This window comes from Octopus bimaculoides, chromosome 3, assembly GCF_046866305.1.
Source record: "Octopus bimaculoides isolate indiv1 chromosome 3, ASM4686630v1, whole genome shotgun sequence".
In the NCBI taxonomy this organism is placed as follows: Eukaryota; Metazoa; Mollusca; class Cephalopoda; order Octopoda; family Octopodidae; genus Octopus; species Octopus bimaculoides.
In genome coordinates this window covers 136,270,047-136,294,256 of record NC_142930.1, presented here as the reverse complement: position 1 = coordinate 136,294,256, position 24,210 = coordinate 136,270,047, and the positions used below count along the sequence as shown (strand labels likewise).

At 36.4% G+C, this 24,210-nt stretch overlaps 1 protein-coding gene across 2 annotated transcripts in view; it reads left to right on the top strand.

Moving 5' to 3' along the window:
- Nucleotides 1-24,210, top strand: part of LOC106872480 (leukocyte tyrosine kinase receptor) — a 466,463-nt gene that overhangs the window by 416,011 nt on the left and 26,242 nt on the right. For both annotated transcript variants that reach the window (XM_089349709.1, XM_089349710.1), the window contains one exon: nucleotides 6,795-6,887. In XM_089349709.1, coding sequence (XP_089205835.1) covers nucleotides 6,795-6,887 — 93 coding nt within the window. The remainder of the gene's footprint in view (nucleotides 1-6,794; nucleotides 6,888-24,210) is intronic.

Genomic DNA, 24,210 nt, shown 5'->3' with positions numbered 1-24,210 from the left:
AGGTTTCTTACCGTTCTCAGTATTTATGCATCAACAATATCCCATTCTGGTGAAACTGTAGGACAGTTTTATGACTATCTAGCACGATTATTGAGGAAAGTACCAAGCTGGTCGTATTGGGAAATTTCAATGCAAGAGCTGGAAAAGACTATGTTTCATGGCCTGTTTTAGGTCGACATGGGATTGAAAAGCGCAATAAAAATGGAGTAGCTCTTTTGATGTTTTGTACTGAGAATAATCTGGTTGTCACCAACACTCTGTTTAAGCAGAAAAATAAATATAAAACCACCTAGATGCACCCAAGATCTAAGCACTGGCATCTCATAGATTATACTCTGATCAGGAAATGTGATATGAAAGACGTTTCTAGCGTTCGGGTCATGAGAGGGGCAGAGAGCTGGACTGACCATCATCTACTGCGTGGCAAAATAGATTTTTCGATAAAACCTAAAAACCGACAGTCTGATCCTAAAGTACCAAAAAAGTTAAATGCTGCAAACCTTAAATTATCAGTGCTATAGAAAGTATCAATCTTAACCCAAACAATCTATGGGAAGATTTCAAACCAAAGTATTTCAGGCTGCAAGTTCTTCAGTGGGATTTAAATCTCGGTTCTCAGATAGATTAGCAGAAATTCACTATCTACTTTTAGAAAAACAAAACTTAGGCAATACACTTCTTTCTCAGTTCTTGAACTCGAATTCAGAAAGCTGAAAAGGAAAGTGCAGACTGCACTGAGGAAAATTTAACAGGAATGGTGGAATGATAAAGTAAAAGGGGCACAAGAAGCAGCTGATAAAAATTATGTCAAGAGTTCGTACTCTTATGTTAAGGAGGTATATGGCCCAAAATCTTCCTCAATAACTCTAGTGAGACCAGCAAATGGAAGTTTTCTTCTTACCGACACTGCTTCTATTCATAGGCGTTGGGTAGAACATTTTTCTGCACTTTTAAGGAGACCATGATCTGTTGACATGAGGACGATAGAAAAAATTGAACACCTTCCAGTTATAGAAGAGATGGTATTTGAACAAACTTTAAATGACATTTATTTAGCTGTGAATAAACTGAATAACAATAAGTCTCAAGGGTCTGATGGAATCTGTGCAGAAGTCTTGAAATATGGGGTGACAAAATGTTTGAACTCCGAAATATATTAATTTGTCACTGTTGGAGAACTGAGAACTGATGCCATTTTAGTTGCCTTGTATAAATCGGGGCCAAATGATCTGTGTGGTAATTTTCGTGAGATTTCGCTTTTGTCTGTGGTTGGAAAGGTACTTGCCCGCATTTTGTTAGAACGTCCAAATACCTTTATAGTTCCAAATATAGTATCTGAGTCTCAGTGTGGTTTTCGTTCCTCCAGGGGCACGGCTGATTGTATCTTTACTGTCAGACAATTACAACAAGAAAAGTGCATGGAACAGAATCTTGCTCTATACTGTTGCTTTGTTGATTTGAGCAAAGCATTCGATACTGTTAATCGAAAGGCTCTGTAGCTAATTCTAAGGAAAATAGGTTGCCCAGAAAAATTTGTAAACATTGTCAGGGCTTTGCATCAAGATATGAAATCTAGAGTTAATTTTGGTGGTAGGCTCTCTGAATCTTTTGCTGTGGAAAACAGAGTAAAGCAAGGAGACCTTGATGCACCAATCCTCTTTGCAATATACTTTGCTGTTGTGTTGTCACATACTTTTCAAAACTCTGAGGAGACTATTTACATAAAATATCGAACAACAGGGAATGTTTTTAATCTGACTAGAATGAAATTTAAAACGAAGGTTTTTACTTCACTCATCAGGGAACTTTTCTATGCTGACGGTTGCGATCTTGTCAGTCATTCTGAAACAGGTCTACTATCTCTTGTATCTGCATTTAACTCAGCTTGTCATGATTTTGGCTTGACCATCAACTTGAAAAAAAAACAGTTGTAATGCATCAACCTGCGTGTGGTGCTGCTTTTTGTAACACCCGCTAAAATTTTTGTTAAGGGAAAATTACTTGAGGGTGTCGATTCGTTCGTCTACCTTGGAAACTCTGTTCAAAATGATGGAAATCTTGATACAGAAATACAGATGCGAATTCAAAGGGCATTTGCATCCCCGTCTATTCCTATCTCTGTCCACGTAGTCTAGATGCATGTCCAAGGTAGCATTCCAATCCCCCACTCAAAAGTAAAGGATGAGACGTTCATAGGAATATTTCTAGACGTCGAACGAAATCCGGCCGACCTGTTAAAGCTTTTTATTCATATGCCGACACTTGGACAAATTTGCATTTTTTCATATTTCGAAGGATTGTAACAGAATGTTACATTTTTTTCTCTCAAACATAAGTTGCATGTGTTTATTATGTTGGAATATAAGGTTGCATATTCCAGCTTACAGAAATGTTTTTAATTCCACCATCATTCCGTTTCCAGATGTCTTGAGAAAGGTGGAACGCATTTCTCTCTCTCGGGAATTGAAAGACTTAATATCCTGCCCATCTATTTTGAAAGTATTTTCAATCGAGCATATATAATAATCTTAGTGCGCTAGTTTAGATATGTACGCAAGCATCTTAAGAAGACAGTTGCATTCTGGAACTTATATTTGAAGCGTTTTTATTTCTATAGTTTTACATCCGGATATTTCGAACATATTGCTTTCCAAGCATATAACATGTCACTATTACATAAAACCTTTTGAAGTGATTTTAATATTTATGGCGTAGACTGATATGAGTCGAAAAGCACACTCATCGCTGCCGTCGACATCCAGGACAACCAGTCCACCCTCCGGGTCTATGAATATTGTCTTTACTTCGAGATCCAGACTCTTGCGAAAGAGTACCGCACCGTGCCACTACCGCCCTTTCTCTGCAGACAGGGAGAAAACTAAATGTTGAACTGTCTGCCAAACATGGATGTTAGGGCCCGTGGATCATGGAGTCTGGTCTCACTTATGGCTATGATTTCTAGTTTATGTGACTTTATGTTGTTTAAGAGGTACCCTTGTTTCCAAGGAAGATAGATAGATAGATAGATCAAATATTTATACATTTCTGGTCACATTGCATTTCCATTCTTCTCTTGATCGCAATTTTTCCTTTGGACTCGAATTTTTCGTCTATGTTATCCTCCTATCGTCATGTCGATTTTCCGGGTAGTCTCTTGCGATCTGTGGAATACTATTCAACAACTGCAATTCTCCACCTGTTGTTTGTGAGCCTTGTGATATGTCGCACCCACCCACTGGTGCTTTTGGTGTTCCGGAATGACATCGTTCACTCTATTCTATTCCCGAATTCCCTTCCGGATATACTCTAACAATGACATTTCTAGCATAAATATTACCATAGCTCTCTAGATTGTATCCCGTGGCTGTTTTTCCTCATCCACCGTTGCCCATGTCTCACTTGTGAAAGGCATACAGATATGACACTGCTACTGAAAACATTGTTACGGTGGTTTTGTCTCTCCGTGTTTTTGACCTCATATTCAAACGATTGAAATATCTTTCAACCTACTCGTACTCTTCTCGAGATTTCAGCGTTCATATATCTCGGTATATATTTACTGTCAATCCCAAGAAAGCGTACTCTTTCACATCCTCAATTTTATCGCATCCTGTAGTATTTGTCCTTGTGTTACGTTATCAGATTGCGCACATTGTGTTTTCATGAGGTTTATTTTGGGTGTTCAACCTCGTTAACATGGTCTGTTGTTGAGCTGAGGTTTCAGCGATTGGTATGACGTCGTCTGCGAATCAAAGGTGTGTTAGTAGCTGGGCATTGGTGTTTATGTGACATTGACTCCGATGACCATTTTGAGACATGTGGTAATGAGACGTAGTGATGAGACATGAGGTGATGCGACATGTGGAGACGTGATGCTTTTAGATTGACACCCTTTTTGGCAGGAAATCTTACAGATGTTGACATCAATATCGATGAAATATCGGAACTCCTCTTGCCTGAGGGGTTTGATGTATTGTACCTCAACACCTTGTACCTCCAATACTTCAATACTGCATTCACCTCAACACTATCGAAAGCATTTTAATTACCAGAAAGAAAGACAGAAATAGAGAGAGATAAAGGGAGAGAGAGTGAGAAAGAGAGGGAGAGAGACGAAGAGAGAGGGAGAGAGACGAAGAGAGAGAGAGAGAGAGAGAGAGAGAGAGAGAGAGAGAGAGAGAGAAAGAGAGAGAGAGAGAGAGAAAGTTGTAGGGAGTCACTGCGATCATTTTTTAAAGCTGCCGATTCGCTCTCTAGTTATATTAAGTTTTTCACTTTTAAGCGTTCGTTCAGGCAAGATGAATGAACTGGTGAAAGACTCGTGATACTAGATATGGATTACTGCTCTTCATATTGTTCATTTCTAATTTTTCAAACTTGGCTACATATCTGTATGTATGTGTAGGATTAGAATTCGCAGCATTGTAAAATAGCAAATCGTTTATAGTGCGGAATGTCACTTTAGAAATAGCCATTTAATTTCTCTCTTGCACAAAGCAAAATGTATTTTTGTTTCACAGAGATTAACAGTTAGTTTTGGTTAAATATACAATATTGTGGTAAATACTATTTTAATGTAAATTACAGTTGCGTTAGAGACGAGATTAGCTTTTTATTCATATGCCGACACTTGGACAAATTTGCATTTTTTCATATTTTGAAGGATTGTAACAGAATGTTACATTTTTTTCTCTCAAACATAAGTTGCATGTGTTTATTATGTTGGAATATAAGGTTGCATATTCCAGCTTACAGAAATGTTTTTAATTCCACCATCATTCCGTTTCCAGATGTCTTGAGAAAGGTGGAACGCATTTCTCTCTCTCGGGAATTGAAAGACTTAATATCCTGCCCATCTATTTTGAAAGTATTTTCAATCGAGCATATATAATAATCTTAGTGCGCTAGTTTAGATATGTACGCAAGCATCTTAAGAAGACAGTTCCATTCTGGAACTTATATTTGAAGCGTTTTTATTTCTATAGTTTTACATCCGGATATTTCGAACATATTGCTTTCCAAGCATATAACATGTCACTATTACATAAAACCTTTTGAAGTGATTTTAATATTTATGGTTGATAGGAAAATATTATTTTACTTATTGACGAGAAAGTTGTAGCTATAATGAATAGGCTACACAAAACTAAAGTGGATTCTGTACATTTTCATAATGCCACAATACTGTGAGATTCGCCTCAAATATCCCATAAATATGTGTGTATCTGGGTGTATGTATATGTATGTATATATCGCTGCGCGTACACATATATACGTATATATGCATGTACATACGTACATATATATGTATGTATGTATGTATGTATGTATGTATGTATGTATGTATGTGTGTATGTATGCATGTCATTATTCAATTTTATTTCAAGATTTCTTGCCAATAGTCAAAGAGTCGGTTTCTAACCTAGATCCAAGGCTCCTTCATTGGAATATCAACATCTACAACAGGGTATGTATGCATGTATGTATGTATGTATGTATGCAGGTATGTATGTATGTATATATGTATATATGTATGTATGTGTGTGTGTATATCATGTATGTATGTATATGTGCAGATTTGTATATTTTATTTTACGTATGTATTCTCACTCATATAGTTATATATGTAGACATGCTCATATATGTTTATATGATAAACTTCTAGAGAGTTTTACAGATTTTTACAATGATGGATTGGATCTGTTGTCTTCGAATAAGCTTTCTACTTTCTGGTTTTGAGAAGCTTAATTTCTCGAGATTGGCATTTAGGCAGTGTATATATGTATGTATGTATGTATGTATGTATGTATGTATGTATGTATGTATGTATGTTTCAACATGTGGGTCAAAGTTCAAGTGATAGCTGACAAAGTGTAAACACGAAAAACATTAGCATAAACTTTGTACAAACTTAATTGCATGTCGAAATAAAAGTAAAGAAGTAGAGTTTGAAGGAAGATACAAGAAATGAAACTATGCCTGTTTAAAATGAGTATCGTTGCACTACATGGTTTAGAATACATAAACACACACACACGCGCGCACATATGCATGAATATATAAATATTGTTGTATTTCAGGATGGTCATTTTTTTCCAAATAAACACGCACTATATATTCGTTCTTCACTCGTTTATTGCTGTTCTCGTTCTAACTCATATTCATTGTCCGGAGACCTTTCGTCGCATATCTGTGACCACTTCAACGACATTTTCCGTCTTCATGTGTGCTCTCGCTCCGCTTATTCTATTCTGCTCTTCCGGACAATGTTAGAATACGAACAGTAATAAACGAGTGAAAAACCAATATAAAGTGTGTGTGTTTATTCGGCAAAAAATAAAGAAAGAAAGAAAAAAAGAAAGAAGACCATCCCAAAATACCACAATATCTGCTTCAAGACACGGTTTCACATCAGAAATCTTGCAACACAAATTCATAATTGTATATATATATATATATATATATATATATATATACATGAAGTATATTTGCCACTTAAACGCGTCTAAACCCTAAGGGTGAATGTTACTGTTACTTTTAGCCCGAGGAGAGCAATAGTAACATTGACCCTTAGGGTTTAGCCGCATTTAAGTGGCAAATATACTTATGCAAGTATATAAGGTAAACCGTTTGAGTATTGTGTAGTAATAACTCGTTTATCTGAAGCTTCAATCATTAGGTCTCTGTATCTATTGTAATTATATCATATTGAAACGAAAATAGATTGAATATTTGTTTAAGATTTCTTTTATTATAGCTAATTGTTGTTTTATATGTTCTTTTTGTTTTCCAAGGGATATTGCTGCCAGAAACTGTCTTCTCACAACGAAAGACCCTGTTGGTGTGGCAAAAATTGCGGATTTTGGGATGGCACGTGATGTTTACAGGTAAATATTTATTACATGTTAGTCTGAAGACGATAAAGTTCTGTGACATTTAAAATTTGTTTTATCATTAATAATTACCCCCTCATCAATCTTATTCCATTTTTCTTGAAAATAATTTCCTTGCACACTTCTTGAATTTGAGAAAACAAGCATCATTAAAGATATCAGTTACATTATGACAAAAATGATTATAATATATAATTCATTGTGGTCACATAGTGAGCTTCGCAACCACGTAATTTCTCGTATAAGCCAACTCCACGACGTTCGGGCAAGTATTTCTGCAGTAACATTGTATAGACCGGTGTCCAATATCAAAATTGAAATTTGAAAGACGGAAAATATGCAGAAGCCCGTTGTTTACACACACACACACACACACACACACACACACACACACACACACACACACACACACACACACACACACACACACATTAATAATTAATAGCGATAAAAGCGGTATTATTACCAAAAGGTATGTTGATCTCCAGCTTCACGTGTTAGAGCACAAAATACTACGTTATCGTTATCTATCTGGAAAGAATTTCTCAGAGGGACTCGTACTACATAAAAGCACCTGTAATTATATCATTGATGGGAGATTCGGTTGGACATCTGTTACTTAAGAATCCACAGAAGGGTGAAATTACGTGATCTCGCAATTCCGGAGGACGTAGTAGACGAGTTTCGTTTGTCAACAATACAATTGCATATGCTTTTATGCAGCACGAGTCTTTATGAGAGTTTCTCTCAAGGTAAACTATGCAGTATTCTGTTTTCGAACACATTGCGTTTATATATGTGTGTGTGTGTCTATATATATATATATATATATATATATATATATATATATATATATATATATATATATATATATATATATATATATATATATATAATATATATATATATATATATATATATATAATATATATATATATATATATATATATATATATATATATATATATAATATATATATATATATATATATACATACACGTAACTATGTATGTGTGCATGTATATGTAAACATGTACATATATATATATATATATATATATATATATATATATATATATATATATATATACATAACTATGTGTGTATATGTATATGTAAACATGTACCCACACACACACACACACACACACATATATATATATATATATGTGTGTGTGTGTATATACATATACATATATGTATATATGTGGCTTTTCAATATCACGTATCCGCCTACGTTGAAGGCGAGCCACCGAGTCAATCCAGTGACTCATATGCTCCTAGCTTGTAAAATCATGAGCTGGTATGCCCGGAAATTGCATACGTAAAAGAAAATTTACGTTTGAAGTAAAACCAGCTTTAGTATAAAAAATATTCAATACATATACTAATGTATATGCTTTGTGTATTTTTCCGGTGGTGCCGGTGTATGTAATGGCGTAGCGGAGTATATTACTCTCATGTCACCGGTGTTAAAACATGTTAGAGTCATGGACAGTCGAGATAACACACCCCCAATCCCAATATTTATTATACAAGAGCTGCTTTTACTTGACACACACATGTACACGAAAAGATTTGCCTGAAACAAGTTTTTTTAAAAACTTATTTTACTTTACTTACGATAATAGACATTATAAGGCAATTGTAATCATCTCCCTACCTGTGTCTCACAATTAGTGACATCAAAACTTTATCAGCGAATATAATAAATTATTGTCATTAATCGAATTAGCTGTTGCCAAGACGTAGCGATAAATCTTCGGCAATTTTCATTTTCATTTTCAACTATAATTTGTTACCGTTCTTTTAGCTATCCTAAGAGTAAAAGCAGTCGAACAGAGTCCAGTGTAGATCTTCTTTTCAAGCTTTGTTTATCTAGAACTAAATTATCTAATTAAACCATCCTTTTCTTAAGACGGTGGGCAATGGAACGGGAGATATTTCGGTCCTCTTACTTTGGAGATCGAGCAACCACGAAGACGTTCACTCGCTGAAAGCTGTAATGGAATCAGCAGCATGTTTCGAAGTCTATATAGGAAGAATTTCAACCATGTTTCGTGGTCTGCTACCACAACAGCTCCTTTATAGGATCCAATTAGCTCAAGACATCATCAGGAGGAACCACGTCCAGTTTCGGCCCCTTCTCCTCTACCGTTTTGACGTGGCGGGGTCCCTCCTTTCGGAGGTGTCTTCAGCTCTGGTGTTGGGTGCATGTCTTCTTTCTTCTATTCTCTGGCCTCTTCGATGCAGCATCAACGAATGTCAGCGTCCGACTGATCGTCATGTCAAGTTCCCCTTTTTATATCTGCTGCTAGGCTCCAGCAGGCAGCCACAGCTAGTTGTCACGTGACACTGTCTAAATTTCCCGCTGCTAGGGTCCAGTAGGCAGCACCAGCAAGTTGTCACATGACACTGTCTAAACTTCCCGCTGCTAGGCTCCAGCAAGTAGCCCCAGCAAGTTGTCACATGACACTGTCTGAACTTTAACTGACAATGGAGGGCGCGAAGCCACTTCAGTGTCAGCCTGTCTCACCTAGACATGTTATGACTTTCAAGCCATATTCGGTCTTCCCGCTTCAGCCATATATAGAAGCTGGCTTTTTCGACCGCCTCCTGTATCCTCCTTATCAGTTTTCTCAGTTCCGAGTTTGAAAACGCAAATCTTCTCTTGAATAGCGTTGTCATTTTTCTTTCAATGAAGCCTCTAGCCCCCACTGCCAGATGGTAGTACTCGACAGTCCATCCCTGTTCTCTGCATTCTTCGATTAGTTTTTCATATCTCTTCTCCTTTCGTTTCTCTGCATTGTCGATGTTTTCTTCCCATGGTACTGTCAGTTCTAGCAAGATTCCTATTCTCTGTTCTGTGTTCCATATGACTAAGTCTGGTCTTTTTGTTGTTTTTATAAGTGGAAAAATTGCTAGACTTCCCAAATCCGTGGCCAGCTCCCAGTATCCCTTCCATCTTTCGTCTATCTCATATATTTTATTTGGAGGCCTGATCTTATGTCTTTTTCCCTCCTTCTGGAAGTATATTTTCCTGCGCTTTTCCACTTTGGGGTACTCTCCTCTGTTGTATCCCTCGATCTTCTCCTTGAGTGCTGCACTTATGACGCCAAGGACTTGATTATGGCGCCATGTATACCTTTCCAGTGCTAGTCTGCAGCTTGACAGAACGTGTCTCACCGTCGCTTTCTCCCCGCATCCACATTCATCGGTTGTTTTTATGTTCCATCGAACTAAGTTCGCCGGTGAGGATAGAACGTCGAAGGTAGACTTGATCAGGAAGGCTGTTCTTGCTTGTTCCCAAGCCCAAAGTTCCTTCCATGAGATTCTGCGACAGACCACGTTTTCCTCCCATCTCAGGCACTGCCCCTGTTGACTGCATTGCACCAAATGTACCTTCCGCCTTTCTTCTTCCTCCTTTCTCACTTCGTGTACCACTGCCTCTTTCATCTCTTTTACACTGCTCTTGCAAAATGGCCTGAAACTGCTCGTCCCTAGGCCGGCTCTTGCTTCTTGCGTTGCTCCAACTATATCGGCATGTTTTAGTATTCCGATCGCCCTGTTTACTGCCTCTTCCGCATTCCATTTCCTCCCTGTTCGTACCTTTGGAGGGTTTTCTCGGATGCTCTGATCTTTTGAATACCTTAGCATCATTACTGTCCTCACCTTTCCTGCTTTATATTCTTCGGTGATCGATGCTATTGGAAGTTGCAGCACGGGTTTTCCATATAGTGCAGTTGTATTGAGTGGTTTCGGCAGACCAATCCATTTTCTGATAAACACACTGCATCTTTGTTCTATCCTTTCTACTCTACTCAAGGCTATTTCGTACATTTGCAATGGCCACATTATCCTTGGGTACAGTCCAAATTGCAGTATCCAACATTTGAATTTTCCCGTCAATGTTGTTCTGTCAATTGCCTTCAATCCTTGTTCTACTAACTCGTGTGTCTCTTTCCCTCGCTTCTTATCATTTAATAAGTCTCTATTCCATCTGCCGAGACTCTTTACTGGTTGTTCTTTCACCGTTGATATGTCTTCACCTCCTATCCTGAATTTCACTTCTTCTTGCACTCCTTTCACGAAAGCCACGCTTCGAGATATTTTGGCTTTGAATTTCATTCTTGCCCATCCTATTAGTTCATCCAACCGCTCTAACGTTCCCTCTGCTGCTTCTCTACTTTCCGATAGTAGAGTGATGTCGTCCATAAAAGCCCTTAATGGTGTCTTTATAGCAGCTTTCTCACAGTTTGTTGACCTTAGTAACATCTCCATGACTAGCACGAATAAGATGACTGATATCGTGCATCCGGCTGCAATACCTACTTCTAGTCGTTGCCACTCCGTTGTGAACTCTCCTGATGTAAATCTCATCCTCATGTTGTCGTAGTAGGACATAGCATTCGTTGAACATCTTTTGGAATCCAAAAGAAGTCCATCGCTGCTCTGATTACCGCGTGTGGAACAGATCCATATGCATTGGCAAGATCTAGCCAAACAATGTGCAGGTTTTTCTTCAGTTGTTTTGCACAGGTGATAGCTTCCCAGATGGCAAATGCGTGTTCTATGCACCCAGGGATTCCGGGGATTCCTGCTTTTTGGATTGCTTCATTAACGTACCCGTTATGCTGTACGAATCTTATGATTCGTCTAGCAATGATTCCAAACATGATTTTTCCGTCAGTATTTAATAATGAAATTAGTCTAAATTGTCCTAGTGTTTTTGCATCTTTCTCTTTAGGTAAATAGATACCTTCAGCTATACACCATCGCTCCGCTACGTGTTTCTTCTTCCACATTTCTCTTATCAATGCAAATAACTGTAAACGCAATTTCGGGCAATACTTGTAAACCTTGTAGCTCACACCATCGTTCCCTTGTGAACTTTTTGCTCTTGCTTTATTTATGAATTCCTCTATTTCTTTCCGTTTGATGTCACTCAAATCGAAAAATACCCTTGGTTCAGGTGGTTTCTTCAGTCCGTGCATTTCTGGGAGTACTTTATTTCTGTCAGAGTCGCTGTACGTCTCTCTAAGATGTTGTTCGAGCTCTTCTTTCGTGCAATCCAATTTTCCGCTTTTACTTTCAGTAAATAAATGTTTCGCATATTGATAGGGAGTGTTCACAAAGCTACGATAGTTCTTTTCTCTCTCCTTTCTTCTGTTCTTCCTTCTTTCTTTTCTCAGTAGTTCTCGATGCCTCTTTTTTATCTCTTCATATAGCTGCTTTAGCCCTTCGCTTTCCTCCTCCTTGGCATCCCTCCATCTGGTTCTGAGTTTTTTCTTCTCTTCTCGAATCTTTGCAATCCGTCTTTCTCTCCTCGATGGTCCGCTCTTTGCCGGTGATTCTACCTTTCCTGTTGTTTCCAGTCCAAATCTTTTCTCTCCTTCCTGGTAGATTGTATAAGTCAGGTTCTCGAGCTTTTGTTCGTCGTCGCCTTTGAATTTGGTGGTCATTCTTGATACCTCGTTGTCGAATTTTTATAACTTGCTGCGTCATTTGCTTTCGGCCACTTAATCTTTGTCTTCTTCACGCCTATCACTGTTTGTGACTGTTCTAATTCAACTGTGGAATGTCCCTCGCTGTGGTTATTTTCCCGGAGGTTCTGGCCACACGTCTTACGGTTCATCAACCCGCGCTGTTGAATTACTTTCTTCTGACATACCTTCCCTTGGTGGATTCTGAGCCCGATGTAACTAGCAAGCACCTTTCCGCAGCAGCTGAATTCCTCGTCTACCAATCCTTTACCACATCCTTTCTCATTATCCATTAACTGTAAATATACGCTGTAGATGAATTATATCGATCTCTTAATTGAGTATATTGTACAGGTGTGTGTATTGTGCAAATAAGCCAGTAATTGTATATTGTGAGTAAAACGTTAATAGAATAACCAATTTTTTCTTATCTGAAACTTTTGAATTATGTTCTCTCTCTCTCTCTCCCTCTCCCCCCTCTCTCTCTCTCTCTATCTATCTATCAAATTTCTGAACTATCGTATGCAAGTTTAAGAATTTGCCTATATATATATATATATATATATATATATATATATATATATATATATATATATATATATATATATATATATATATATATATGTATGTATATATGTATATATATGTATATATATATATGTATGTATGTATGTATGCGTGTGTATTAGCATATATAACATATAGATATAATTACATTACACACACATGCACACATACATACACACACACATGCATATGTATGATTAGAATAGCTCGGAAACATTACTGGAGGATAGTGATAATTAAAATTAAAATTTGCTGTTAATTTATCTAATTGTCATTTGCTTTTAGAAACTAAACAAGTAAGGAAATCAATATCCAATATTAATTATTTATGGCTATAATGCGATAATTGCAAATTTTATATATTTTGCGATAATAAAAATACAAATTTGTTGATGATGTAAAATATAACATTTTTAATGACTCCAGTACGCAACTAGTACTCAACTGGTACTCAACTCCAGTACTCAACTCCAGTACTCAACTCCAGTACTCAACTCCAGTACTCAACTCCAGTACTCAACTCCAGTACTCAACTGGTACTTTTTTATAAAGTTAAAGTCGATATCGGTGTACCATGCCTCAGGTGTCGAAGTGATCGCAGAGCAGCGTGAGATTAAGTGTTTTGGTCAAGAACACAACGCACCACAAGATCTAAGAAGAGAAACCATGTTCTCACGATTGTGAGTGCAACAACTTAACCACTAGGCCATGCATCCTATTGGAATAATAATAATAATAATAATAATAATAATAATAATAATAATAATAATAATAATAATAATAATAATAATAATAATAATAATAATAATAAGGACACCGGGGAAGTTTAACATGTGAGAACGATAAATCACTGCTCCGAAATTTATCCAAAAACATCGGAAATAAAGACATCGCATTGAGCCAAAAAATAGCTGACAAAGGGTTGGACTATATCCGAGTAAGTAATACTCATTGAAATTTATTTCTATTTTTCCAAATATAATGATGTATTTTAACTTGATACCTCCACTACCCGCACAGCGATCGTAAACACACGTGTTACATCAAAACCAAACCATCTTCGAACCCAAAAACACCATGTACAAAAAAATTACAAACAGATTAAATAACACCGGTATTATTCCACCCAAGAATAACAACCGAGAAGTGCGTACTGTAAGCTTGTTACGAAAAAAATACGAAAATGTGAACGTGCAAAACAATCTGACAACAGAAATAAACGAACCGGTATCCTACGAAAACGATGACCGTCAAAATAAAGGACCGGACGTTGTTCCTCATGTCCTGCAAACAAAACCAAAACGGCATAAATGGACACGTGAGGAATACATTTCGATACTATACGCCTATTTCACAGCAGTGCTCTACCCAAAAAACGAAAACGCAACAACACATACATATAAAATATGGAAGAAAAATAATGTAAATATAGACTTCGGTAAAACAATGAACCTTAACAAACTAGCTAACATAAGAAGATATATTCTAAAAGCAAAAAAAATATCATAAATAGAAATAGAACAATTGAAAGGAAAAATACATCAGGAAAATCTAGATAGTAGTCACACAGCAATGCCAAATAATAATATTCAACACTGAGATAGCAAAACACGAGAATAAATGTAACATTTCCGGCAAAAACGAAGTAAACAAAAAACAACAAACCCAGACCGTAGAGATGTATAATAGTGTACAAAAAGCACCAATTCAGAACACCACAGATAAACATATGAATGAAAAGGAAGGCAAAACAAATCTAAAGCCTGGGAATAACGAAGGGAAACCTAATAATTGCGATACTATGAAAATGAGAATAACCAAACAACTGAAAACCACAGATCTTAGAATGGACCACAGATTATATCTCCCAAAAATCAAAATAGACAATAAAACAACATCAATAATAAATAGCATAAACCTGGCCGTCACGGAACTAACAACCACAGAAACAACAGGCAATATCACTGAGCTAAATGACATAATATATGCGGCAGCCACTGCAGCTACAAAAGAAGCAGGATACCCACTCAAACCCATCCGAACAGGAGTTCTACCACCCAAACAGACCTTGTGGATAAATAACATCCAGAACAAAATTTAAAAAAAGAGAAAAGATTTAACGATTCTCAACGAAATTAGTAAACAATCAACACAACTAAGTAACAAGAAGAAAACAAAAATACTGTACAAATACAGCATTACAGAAAAAGACTTACCTGAGGCAAAAGAAAAACTAAAGCAAGACATCCTTGCCAAAGCACAAAGGATCCGCCGGTATGAGAAACGCCAATGTTTCTTTGAACAAAACAAACAGTTCAAATCCAACCCCAAAAAACTCTACCAAGAACTGGGTAAAAATAAAATAGACATTACTGCAGCACCAACAGCAGAAGAACTAGAGAAATTCTGGAAACAAATATGGTCGATGAAGCAACAACCCCAGAAAAGGACCATTAAAACAACGAACTTAGCACCTGAGCAACTCTGGGCTCCTATAACAACTGAAGAGGTCACCCAGACACTGCAAAGACTAAGCAACTGGAAGGCACCTGGACACGACAAGATCCCCAATTTCTGGTTAAAACACCTGCCAGGAATGCATAAAAAGCTGGCAGGAAACTTTAACAACATACTAGCAGAGCCAGAGACAATGCCTGAATGGCTCACAAAAGGGAAAACCATCTTAATCCCCAAATCCACGAAAACGGAGAAACCACAAAACTATAGACCTATAACCTGTCTCCCTACGATCTACAACGCCTTTAGTGCAATAATATCGCAGAGATTGAGTAAACACCTGGAAAATAACAACCTGTTTCCAGAAGAGCAGAAGGGATGCTGCAAGGGCTCATACGGCTGTAAAGATCAATTATTGATCAATAAAGCCATAACTGAAGAGAGCCGCAGAGAGCCGAAGAGAGCCGCCTGGGTGGACTACCAAAAGGCCTTCGACAGTGTTCCCCACACGTGGATTCTGGAAACGCTAGCCACAAACAAGGTGGCACCAATTATTATAAAATACATAGGTCACTCAATGAACAAATGGCAAACAGTGCTACAGCTCGATACAAAAGAGGGACTTGTGAAAACGAAAGCCATCCCCATTAGAAGAGGAATATTCCAGGGAGACACGCTCTCTCCACTCCTGTTCTGCCTGGCACTCACACCTTTAACAGAATTACTAAATAGAACTGGATGACAAAGAGCTAGAAACACTACTACAGACAGTACACCGCTTTACCAAGGAAATAGAAATGAAATTCGGATTAGAAAAATGTGCCAAAGCAACACTGAAAAGAGGAAAATTAGTTGAAAGCAGCAATATAACACTAGATAAAGCCAATGAAATAAGAGAACTAGACGAAAGCCAACCATACAAGTATTTAGGAGTCAATGAACTAGATAGGATACAACATACACAAATGAAAGAAAAAATAAAGAAAGAGTACTATAGACGAGTTAGATCAATACTAAAAACAGAGCTCAATGCTAAAAACAAGATAATGGGTATCAACACTTTAGCTGTCCCAGTTATAAGCTACAGCTACAACATCCTTAACTGGACACTAAACGAACTATGTAAAATAGACAGGAAAACAAGAAAAATAATGACAGGATATAAGATGCACCACCCAAAATCTGACATAGAAAGGCTATATATACAACGCACAGAAGTTGGCAGGGGTCTTATACAGCTAGAAAACTATTATAAAATAACCACCATAGGACTGCAAAAATACCAACTCCAAAAGCAAGGGAAACTAATACAAATAGCCACAAAACACGAGCAAAACAAAAGGCTGTTTTCAGTATTTAAGGAAGCTGACAAATACAAACAAGAAATCAATCTACCTAACAAATACGAAGAAGAAGAAGAAGAAGAAACAACAAAAGCTATAAAACAAATGAAATCCAAACTAAAACTAGAACAGCAACGAACCATGATAAAACGATGGCAAGAAAAGCCCCTACATGGTAAATACTGGGCTAAACTAAATGCGAAAGAAATAGACAGAGAAAAATCCCAGCAATGGCTGAGAAGCTCAGGACTCAAAGCAGAGACTGAAGGATTTTTAATTGCTGCACAAGACCAAAGCCTCCCCACCAGAAATTACCAAAAACACATAATGAAAAGAAATATAACAAGTAACTGTAGAATATGTGGAGATGGACAAGAAACAATTAATCATATTATCTCTGGCTGCCCAGTCCTGGCTAAGAAGGAATATATTCACAGAAACGACAGAGCTGGGACCTATATACACTGGAAGCTATGCCAACACTATGGAATAACAACAGAAAAAAGATGGTATAAACACACGCCAGAAAAGGTCACAGAAAACGAGAAAGCAACCATACTCTGGGATATGCCAATACACACAGATAGAGAAATTAAGGCAAATAGACCAGATATAGTTGTCAAAGATCATGAAGAAAAAAAAATGCTTTCTAATTGATGTATCAATACCAGTAGATGACAACGTTTCTCTAAAAGAAATGGAAAAACTTTCAAAATACGAAGACCTGGAAATAGAGATAACTCGAATGTGGAATCTAAAAACAGAAACAATTCCTATCATAGTAGGTGCCTTAGGTATAATAAAAAAATATTCAGACAAATACATAACAAAAACACCAGGACTTACAAATATATATAACATACAGAAAATAGCACTACTGGGTACTGCACACATTCTACGCAAAACACTTTCAATACAGTAAACATAAGAGCACAACAGCAAACCACAGCACATACGCAAGGCGCACAGAGCTGCGCTCGGTAGTGAAGTGAAAGCACGTTATAAAAATAAAACTACTGAACAATAATGATAATAATAATAATAATAATAATAATAATAATAATAATAATAATAATAATAATGCTCTCTCACTCACTAATAATGATAGTGTCACCTTAGTCTGCTACCTATGGACAGTTGACATTTTCCATCATACCTAGCAAAATAAGCTGTGAGTTTTCATCACATAATAATAATAATAATAATAATAATAATAATAATAATAATAATAATAATAATAATAATAATGATAATAATAATGATAATAATAATGATAATAATAATGATAATAATAATAATAATAATAATAATAATAATAATAATAATAATAATAATAATGATATTAATAATAATAATAAAACTTGTCAATAGCCTGGATAGACTATATAAAGGCCTTTGATAACTTGTCAATAGCCTGGATATACTATAAAAAGGCCTTTGATAGCCTACCACATAGCTGGATTAGGAAATGTCTGGAAATGTATAAAATAGCTCCTACTCTGCGAAACTTTTTATCTGTAAGTATGAGATCATGGAGAACCACACTGACGTTGAACAATGACAATGATTCTCTAAATGCTGGAGATGTAAGAATTTCATGTGGCATTTTCCAGGGTGACTCACTATCACCACTCTTCTTCTGTCTAGCCCTAATACCGCTCTCAAAATTGCTCAATGATGCACAGTATGGTTATAAAATATTTGATAAAAATATAAATCATCTCATTTACATGGATGATTTGAAGCTCTTTGCAAAAATTGACCAACAGCTCAAAGGCCTACTAGCGATTGTTAAACAATTCAGTGATGACATCAGGATGCAATTTGGCCTTGATAAATGTGCAAAAGCTACCTTTATCAAAGGAAAAATGACAAAAACATCTAATGTGAACCTTGACCAGCAAAATGTCATAAAAGTGTTAGAACTAGCGGAGAGCTACAAATACCTAGGGGTAATTGAAGGGGACAATATCAAGCATTCAGTGATGAGGGAAAGGATCAGAAGAGAATGTTATCGCAGGGTGAGAGCAATACTGAAGACAGAGCTAAACGCAAGAAACAGGATCGAAGCGATCAATGCTCTAGCCATACCAGTCGTGACTTACAGTTTCAATATCGTTAACTGGTCAATTACTGAAATATGTAATGTTGACAGAAAAATACGAAAACTGTTGACAATGCATAGAATGCACCACCTTAAGGCAGATATAGAACGTCTTTATCTGCCAAAAAAAGAGGGAGGCCGAGGACTTCTACAGCTGGCATTAACAATGAAGGTAGCCACAATTGGCCTAGACACCTATCTGAAAAACTCTGAGGACTGGATGCTAAAACTTGTCTCAAAACATGAAAGCAAGAAAGCATCTTACTCAGTAACAAAACAAGCAAAGGAATATCTAAGTGAATTCCAATTGCAACAAATTCAAGAATTAGACGAACTAGAAACACCTGCAGAAAAAGCTAAGCGCTTGAAAACCCGTGCTAAAATTGCTGCCTTAGATATTATGACTGAAAAATGGCATGGAAAACCTCTCAATGGCAAATACCCAAACAAAGAGAGCGAATAATGCAGATATTGATAAAGCCCTTACCCATCAATGGCTAATGGCCTCTGACTTGAAATCATAAACAGAGGGGTTTATCATAGCAGCCCAAGATCAATGCCTACCTACAAAGAACTACCAGGCCAACATATTAAAGAACGGCAGCTCCCCATTATGTCGTATATGCCAACAACAAAACGAGACCATCGATCATGTTGTCTCCATGTGCAGTCTGCTTGCGCCTACAGAGTATCTCAACAGGCATGATAGAGCTGCACAATATATTCACTGGGTAATATGCAAAAACCTGGACTTGCCTCATGATAAAAACTGGTGGGAACACAAACCACCCCCAGTACTTGAAAATGATCACATTGCACTCCTCTGGAACTTCACCATTCAAACTGACAGAAAGATAGACGCAAATAGGCCAGACATCATACTGAAAGACTTCAGATAAAAATCATGCCTTTTCATTGATATGACTGTCCCAATCGATATAAACGTATCTGTCAAGACCTACCAAAAACTAAGCAAATATAAAGATCTTGAAATGGAAATTAGCAAAATGTGGAATCTGAAGACGAAAACAATACCTATTGCCATAGGTTCCCTGGGAATGACAGCGAAACGGGCTGATTACTACCTAGCTCAAATACCAGGAAACCCCAAAATGGCTGAAGTTCAAAAGATAGTGTTCATGGGAACTGCCCATATCCTACGTAAAATACTGTCTCAGTGATCTCAAATTTTAAAACAAACACATAATTTTCTTATGGTTTCTTAAACATTCACTAAAACAAAACTGTACAAATCCAAATATATGGTACCCTAGGCATAACACCTACATGAACTTCTAACTTGTTGTCTCTTGAGATCTCTGGGTGAGACTTGGATCCAACTTGTACAAATGCAAAACAAAAGTCAAACATAAAATAATAATAATAATAATAATAATAATAATAATAATAATAATAATAATAATAATAATAATAATAATAATAATAATAATAATAATAATAATAATAATAATAATAATAATAATAATAATAATAATAATAATAATAATAATAATAATAATATCCTGATGCAGTACCAGGCAGTGGCTTTCCTGGCTTCTCATTGTAACTGATTGGAACTGCTATCGTATACATTGTTTTGTCTTGGAATAAACGATAGTCTACAGCAAATATTCTTCTCAATACCACAGATTTACTTGTAATTTGTTTGACCTTAACGAGTTGAGGATGTCCGTTAGTGGTTGACAATATGTGCATCGCTGATCACGAGCAGAAGTAGTGGGGGAGCATCCTCATTAAGGCAACTTAAGGTTGTTGTTTATATTATTGAGTGAGAGAGCAGTACATGCCATCAAAGTGACACTGGGGTAAAATATGCGAAGCCCATTATACCCATCATGACTACCCGTCTCGTAAGGGTACACCAGGCACATACATCACAACCATATATGTCTGACATGGTGATCTCATATCAAGATAAACAGCGCATGAACTTGTAGGTAGGATCTAGTTAGAGTTTCCTTCAGGTTGAGTAGCCCATCCTGCTCAAAACGTCCCTGAATAAGGGTTATGGATGTTGAGCAAAACACCCATGTTTCCAAAGGTGAATTATTCAAACCCCAAAGAATTCCTCTCAACACATAGTTATCATGCTCCCCCACTACTTCTGCTCATGATCAGAGATGCACATATCGTCAGCCACCAAGGGACATGCTCAACTGGTTAAGGTCAAACAACTGACAAGCAAATCTGTGATATTAAGCAGAATATTTGCTGTAGCTCATCTTTTATACCAAGACAAAATAATGTACATGATAACACTTCCAATCAGTTAAGATCAGAAGCCATGAGAGCCATTGCCTGGTACTGCATCCGGGCAATTATTATTATTATTATTATTATTTTATGTTTGACTTTTGTTTTGCATTTGTACAAGTTGGATCCAAGTCTCACCCAGAGACCTCAAGAGACAACAAGTTAGAAGTTCATGTAGGTGTTATGCCTAGGGTACCATATATTTGGATTTGTACAGTTTTGTTCAAGTGAATGTTTAAGAAACCATAAGAAAATTATGTGTTTGCTTTAAAATTTGAGATCACATAGACAGTATTTTACGTAGGATATGGGCAGTTCCCATGAGCACTATCTTTTGAACTTCAGCCATTTTGGGGTTTCCTGGAATCTGATCTAGGTAGTAATCAGCCCGTTTCGCTGTCATGCCCAGGGCACCTATGACAATAGGTATTGTTTTCGTCTTCAGATTCCACATTTTGCTAATTTCTATTTCAAGATCTTTATATTTGCTCAGTTTTTGGTAGGTCTTGAAAGATACGTTTATATCGATTGGGACAGTCATATCAATGAGGAGGCATGATTTTTGTCTGAAGTCTTTCAGTATGATGTCTGGCCTATTTGCGTCTATCTTTCTGTCAGTTTGAATGGTGAAGTTCCAGAGGAGTGCAATGTGATCATTTTCAAGTACTGGGGGTGGTTTGTGTTCCCACCAGTTTTTATCATGGGGCAAGTCCAGGTTTTTGCATATTACCCAGTGAATATATTGTGCCGCTCTATCATGCCTGTTGAGATACTCTGTAGGCGCAAGCAGACTGCACATGGAGACAACATGATCGATGGTCTCATTTTGTTGTTGGCATATACGACATAATGGGGAGCTGCCGTTCTTTAATATGTTGGCCTGGTAGTTCTTTGTAGGTAGGCATTGATCTTGGGCTGCTATGATAAACCCCTCTGTTTCTGATTTCAAGCCAGAGGCCATTAACCATTGGTGGGTAAGGGCTTTGTCAATATCTGCATTATTCGCTCTCTTTGGGTATTTGCCATTGAGAGGTTTTCCATGCCATTTTTCAGTCATAATAGCTAAGGCAGCAATTTTAGCACGGGTTTTCAAGCGCTTAGCTTTTTCTGCAGGTGTTTCTAGTTCGTCTAATTCTTGAATTTGTTGCAATTGGAATTCACTTAGATATTCCTTTGCCTGTTTTGTTACTGAGTAAGATGCTTTCTTGCTTTCATATTTTAAGACAAGTTTTATTATTATTATTATTATTATCATTATTATTATCATAATAATAATAATAATAATAATAATAATAATAATAATAATAATAATAATAATAATAATAATTATTATTATTATTATTATTATCATTATTATTATTAAATAAAAGCTATTGCACGCTAATCTAAATAGAAACGATGTTATTTTGAGGGTTAAGGTTGCGGTTTGATGACAACATGACTCCTCCAATCTCGAATTTTTTCTGAAGATTCTTGTATCCTGTATGACGGCATTCCTTTTCTCTAGACTGACAGGACATGTGTCAATTATAATATTCTTTAAATCTTAGACATCAGTTTAGGTGATGTATCCAGCAATGTTTGCCTTTGCGTTTCATAATCTTTCCACCTAACTTGGTACTGATACTTCACAATTTACTCAGTTTCTTTTATATTCACTGGAATATATATCATATGGAATTGCAAAATCAATGATATTCTCCCTTCCTTTAATGCTCCCTTGTAAGATAGATTTGACAAGATTCATCATCTATCGGTGACCTTATTCTGTTAATGGTTACCAGGCTACCAAATTCCCGAATGAGTGGAATTATCTGCCCATTGGGAGAGTGATTAGTGTACGGAGGCTCTAGCAGTCGTATCTGATCGTCCTTCATGTAAGTTTCTGGTTAAAGTTTTAAAAACAATTTTTTTTTTAATCGAAATTCTATTACCTATGAATGTTAAGAATTAAAGAAGAAACGAGAACGCATTTAGTGGTACATACAATAAAGTGAAACTTCTTAGAATTTCACTTAGAAAAAATATGTAAGTTTGTCCATATGATTTGAAATTTTTATAACGGTTTGTGTATTTTTAAATCAATTCAATTAAAAACCTGCAGTCATTTGCTAACTGCAAAGATAGCCGAATGAAATATCTGAGTGTCTGTCACTCACTCGGTCTTTCTTTCTTTCTTTCTTTCTTTCTTTCTCTCTCTCTCTCTCTCTTTCTTCATGTTTCTCTCCCCTCTCTTTTTCGTGCTCTCTCATCTTTTCTCTCTTTATCTTTTCTCCTCTCTTTCTCCTGCCCCCTCTTTCTTCGAACATAACTTTGAGATTACTCCAAGCTTTTGGAAATATTCTATGAAACAAGAATAATCAGGAAGCGTATAGCATATGGAAGACATCTTATATTATCTGAGGGCAGTTTGTTAAGGTTACTTGCTTTACATTGACAGCAATTGTTACTAACTTTATACTGATAGGAAAATTCTTCAAGGCAATTTATCAGACAAAATACAAAAGGAATTTTCAGAAGTATTAGAAAAAAAAAAGTAAGCACAGGGATGCTTATATAACATTGTCCTCTTTCTTAAAGGGACTATTAAAAGTGAAATATCAGTGATAATTGCAAATGAGTTGATCGATTTGCATGCAATAAACAGCTTCAATTTACTACGAAAGAAACTATTTACATATTAAACCGTTGTATTTACATATTCAACCATTACACTTATAAATTAAGCCATTCATTTACATATTAAACTAAAATCAGAAAAAAACCAAAAATATAATTTATTATGTTAATGTATATATTGGTTTCATTAAAAGACCCACTTCAAAAAATAAAATCAGACATTTTAATATGTAAATGACATAGTTACTTTCGTTTAACAACTCAGCTTATATTTTTTAATGTATGATCGATTAAGTTAATTCCCTTTAAAACTGATATTTATGCAAATTTCTTTTTAATGGTGGGAGGTTCTACATGGTTGCCTGGTCTAATCTAAATAACTAACAAATATGTTTAGAATCACACATTTTCCATTCTTGGGCCGTCAGTTTTGCCGATGCTGGAAGGGCACTCGTCATCTTTAGCACTTT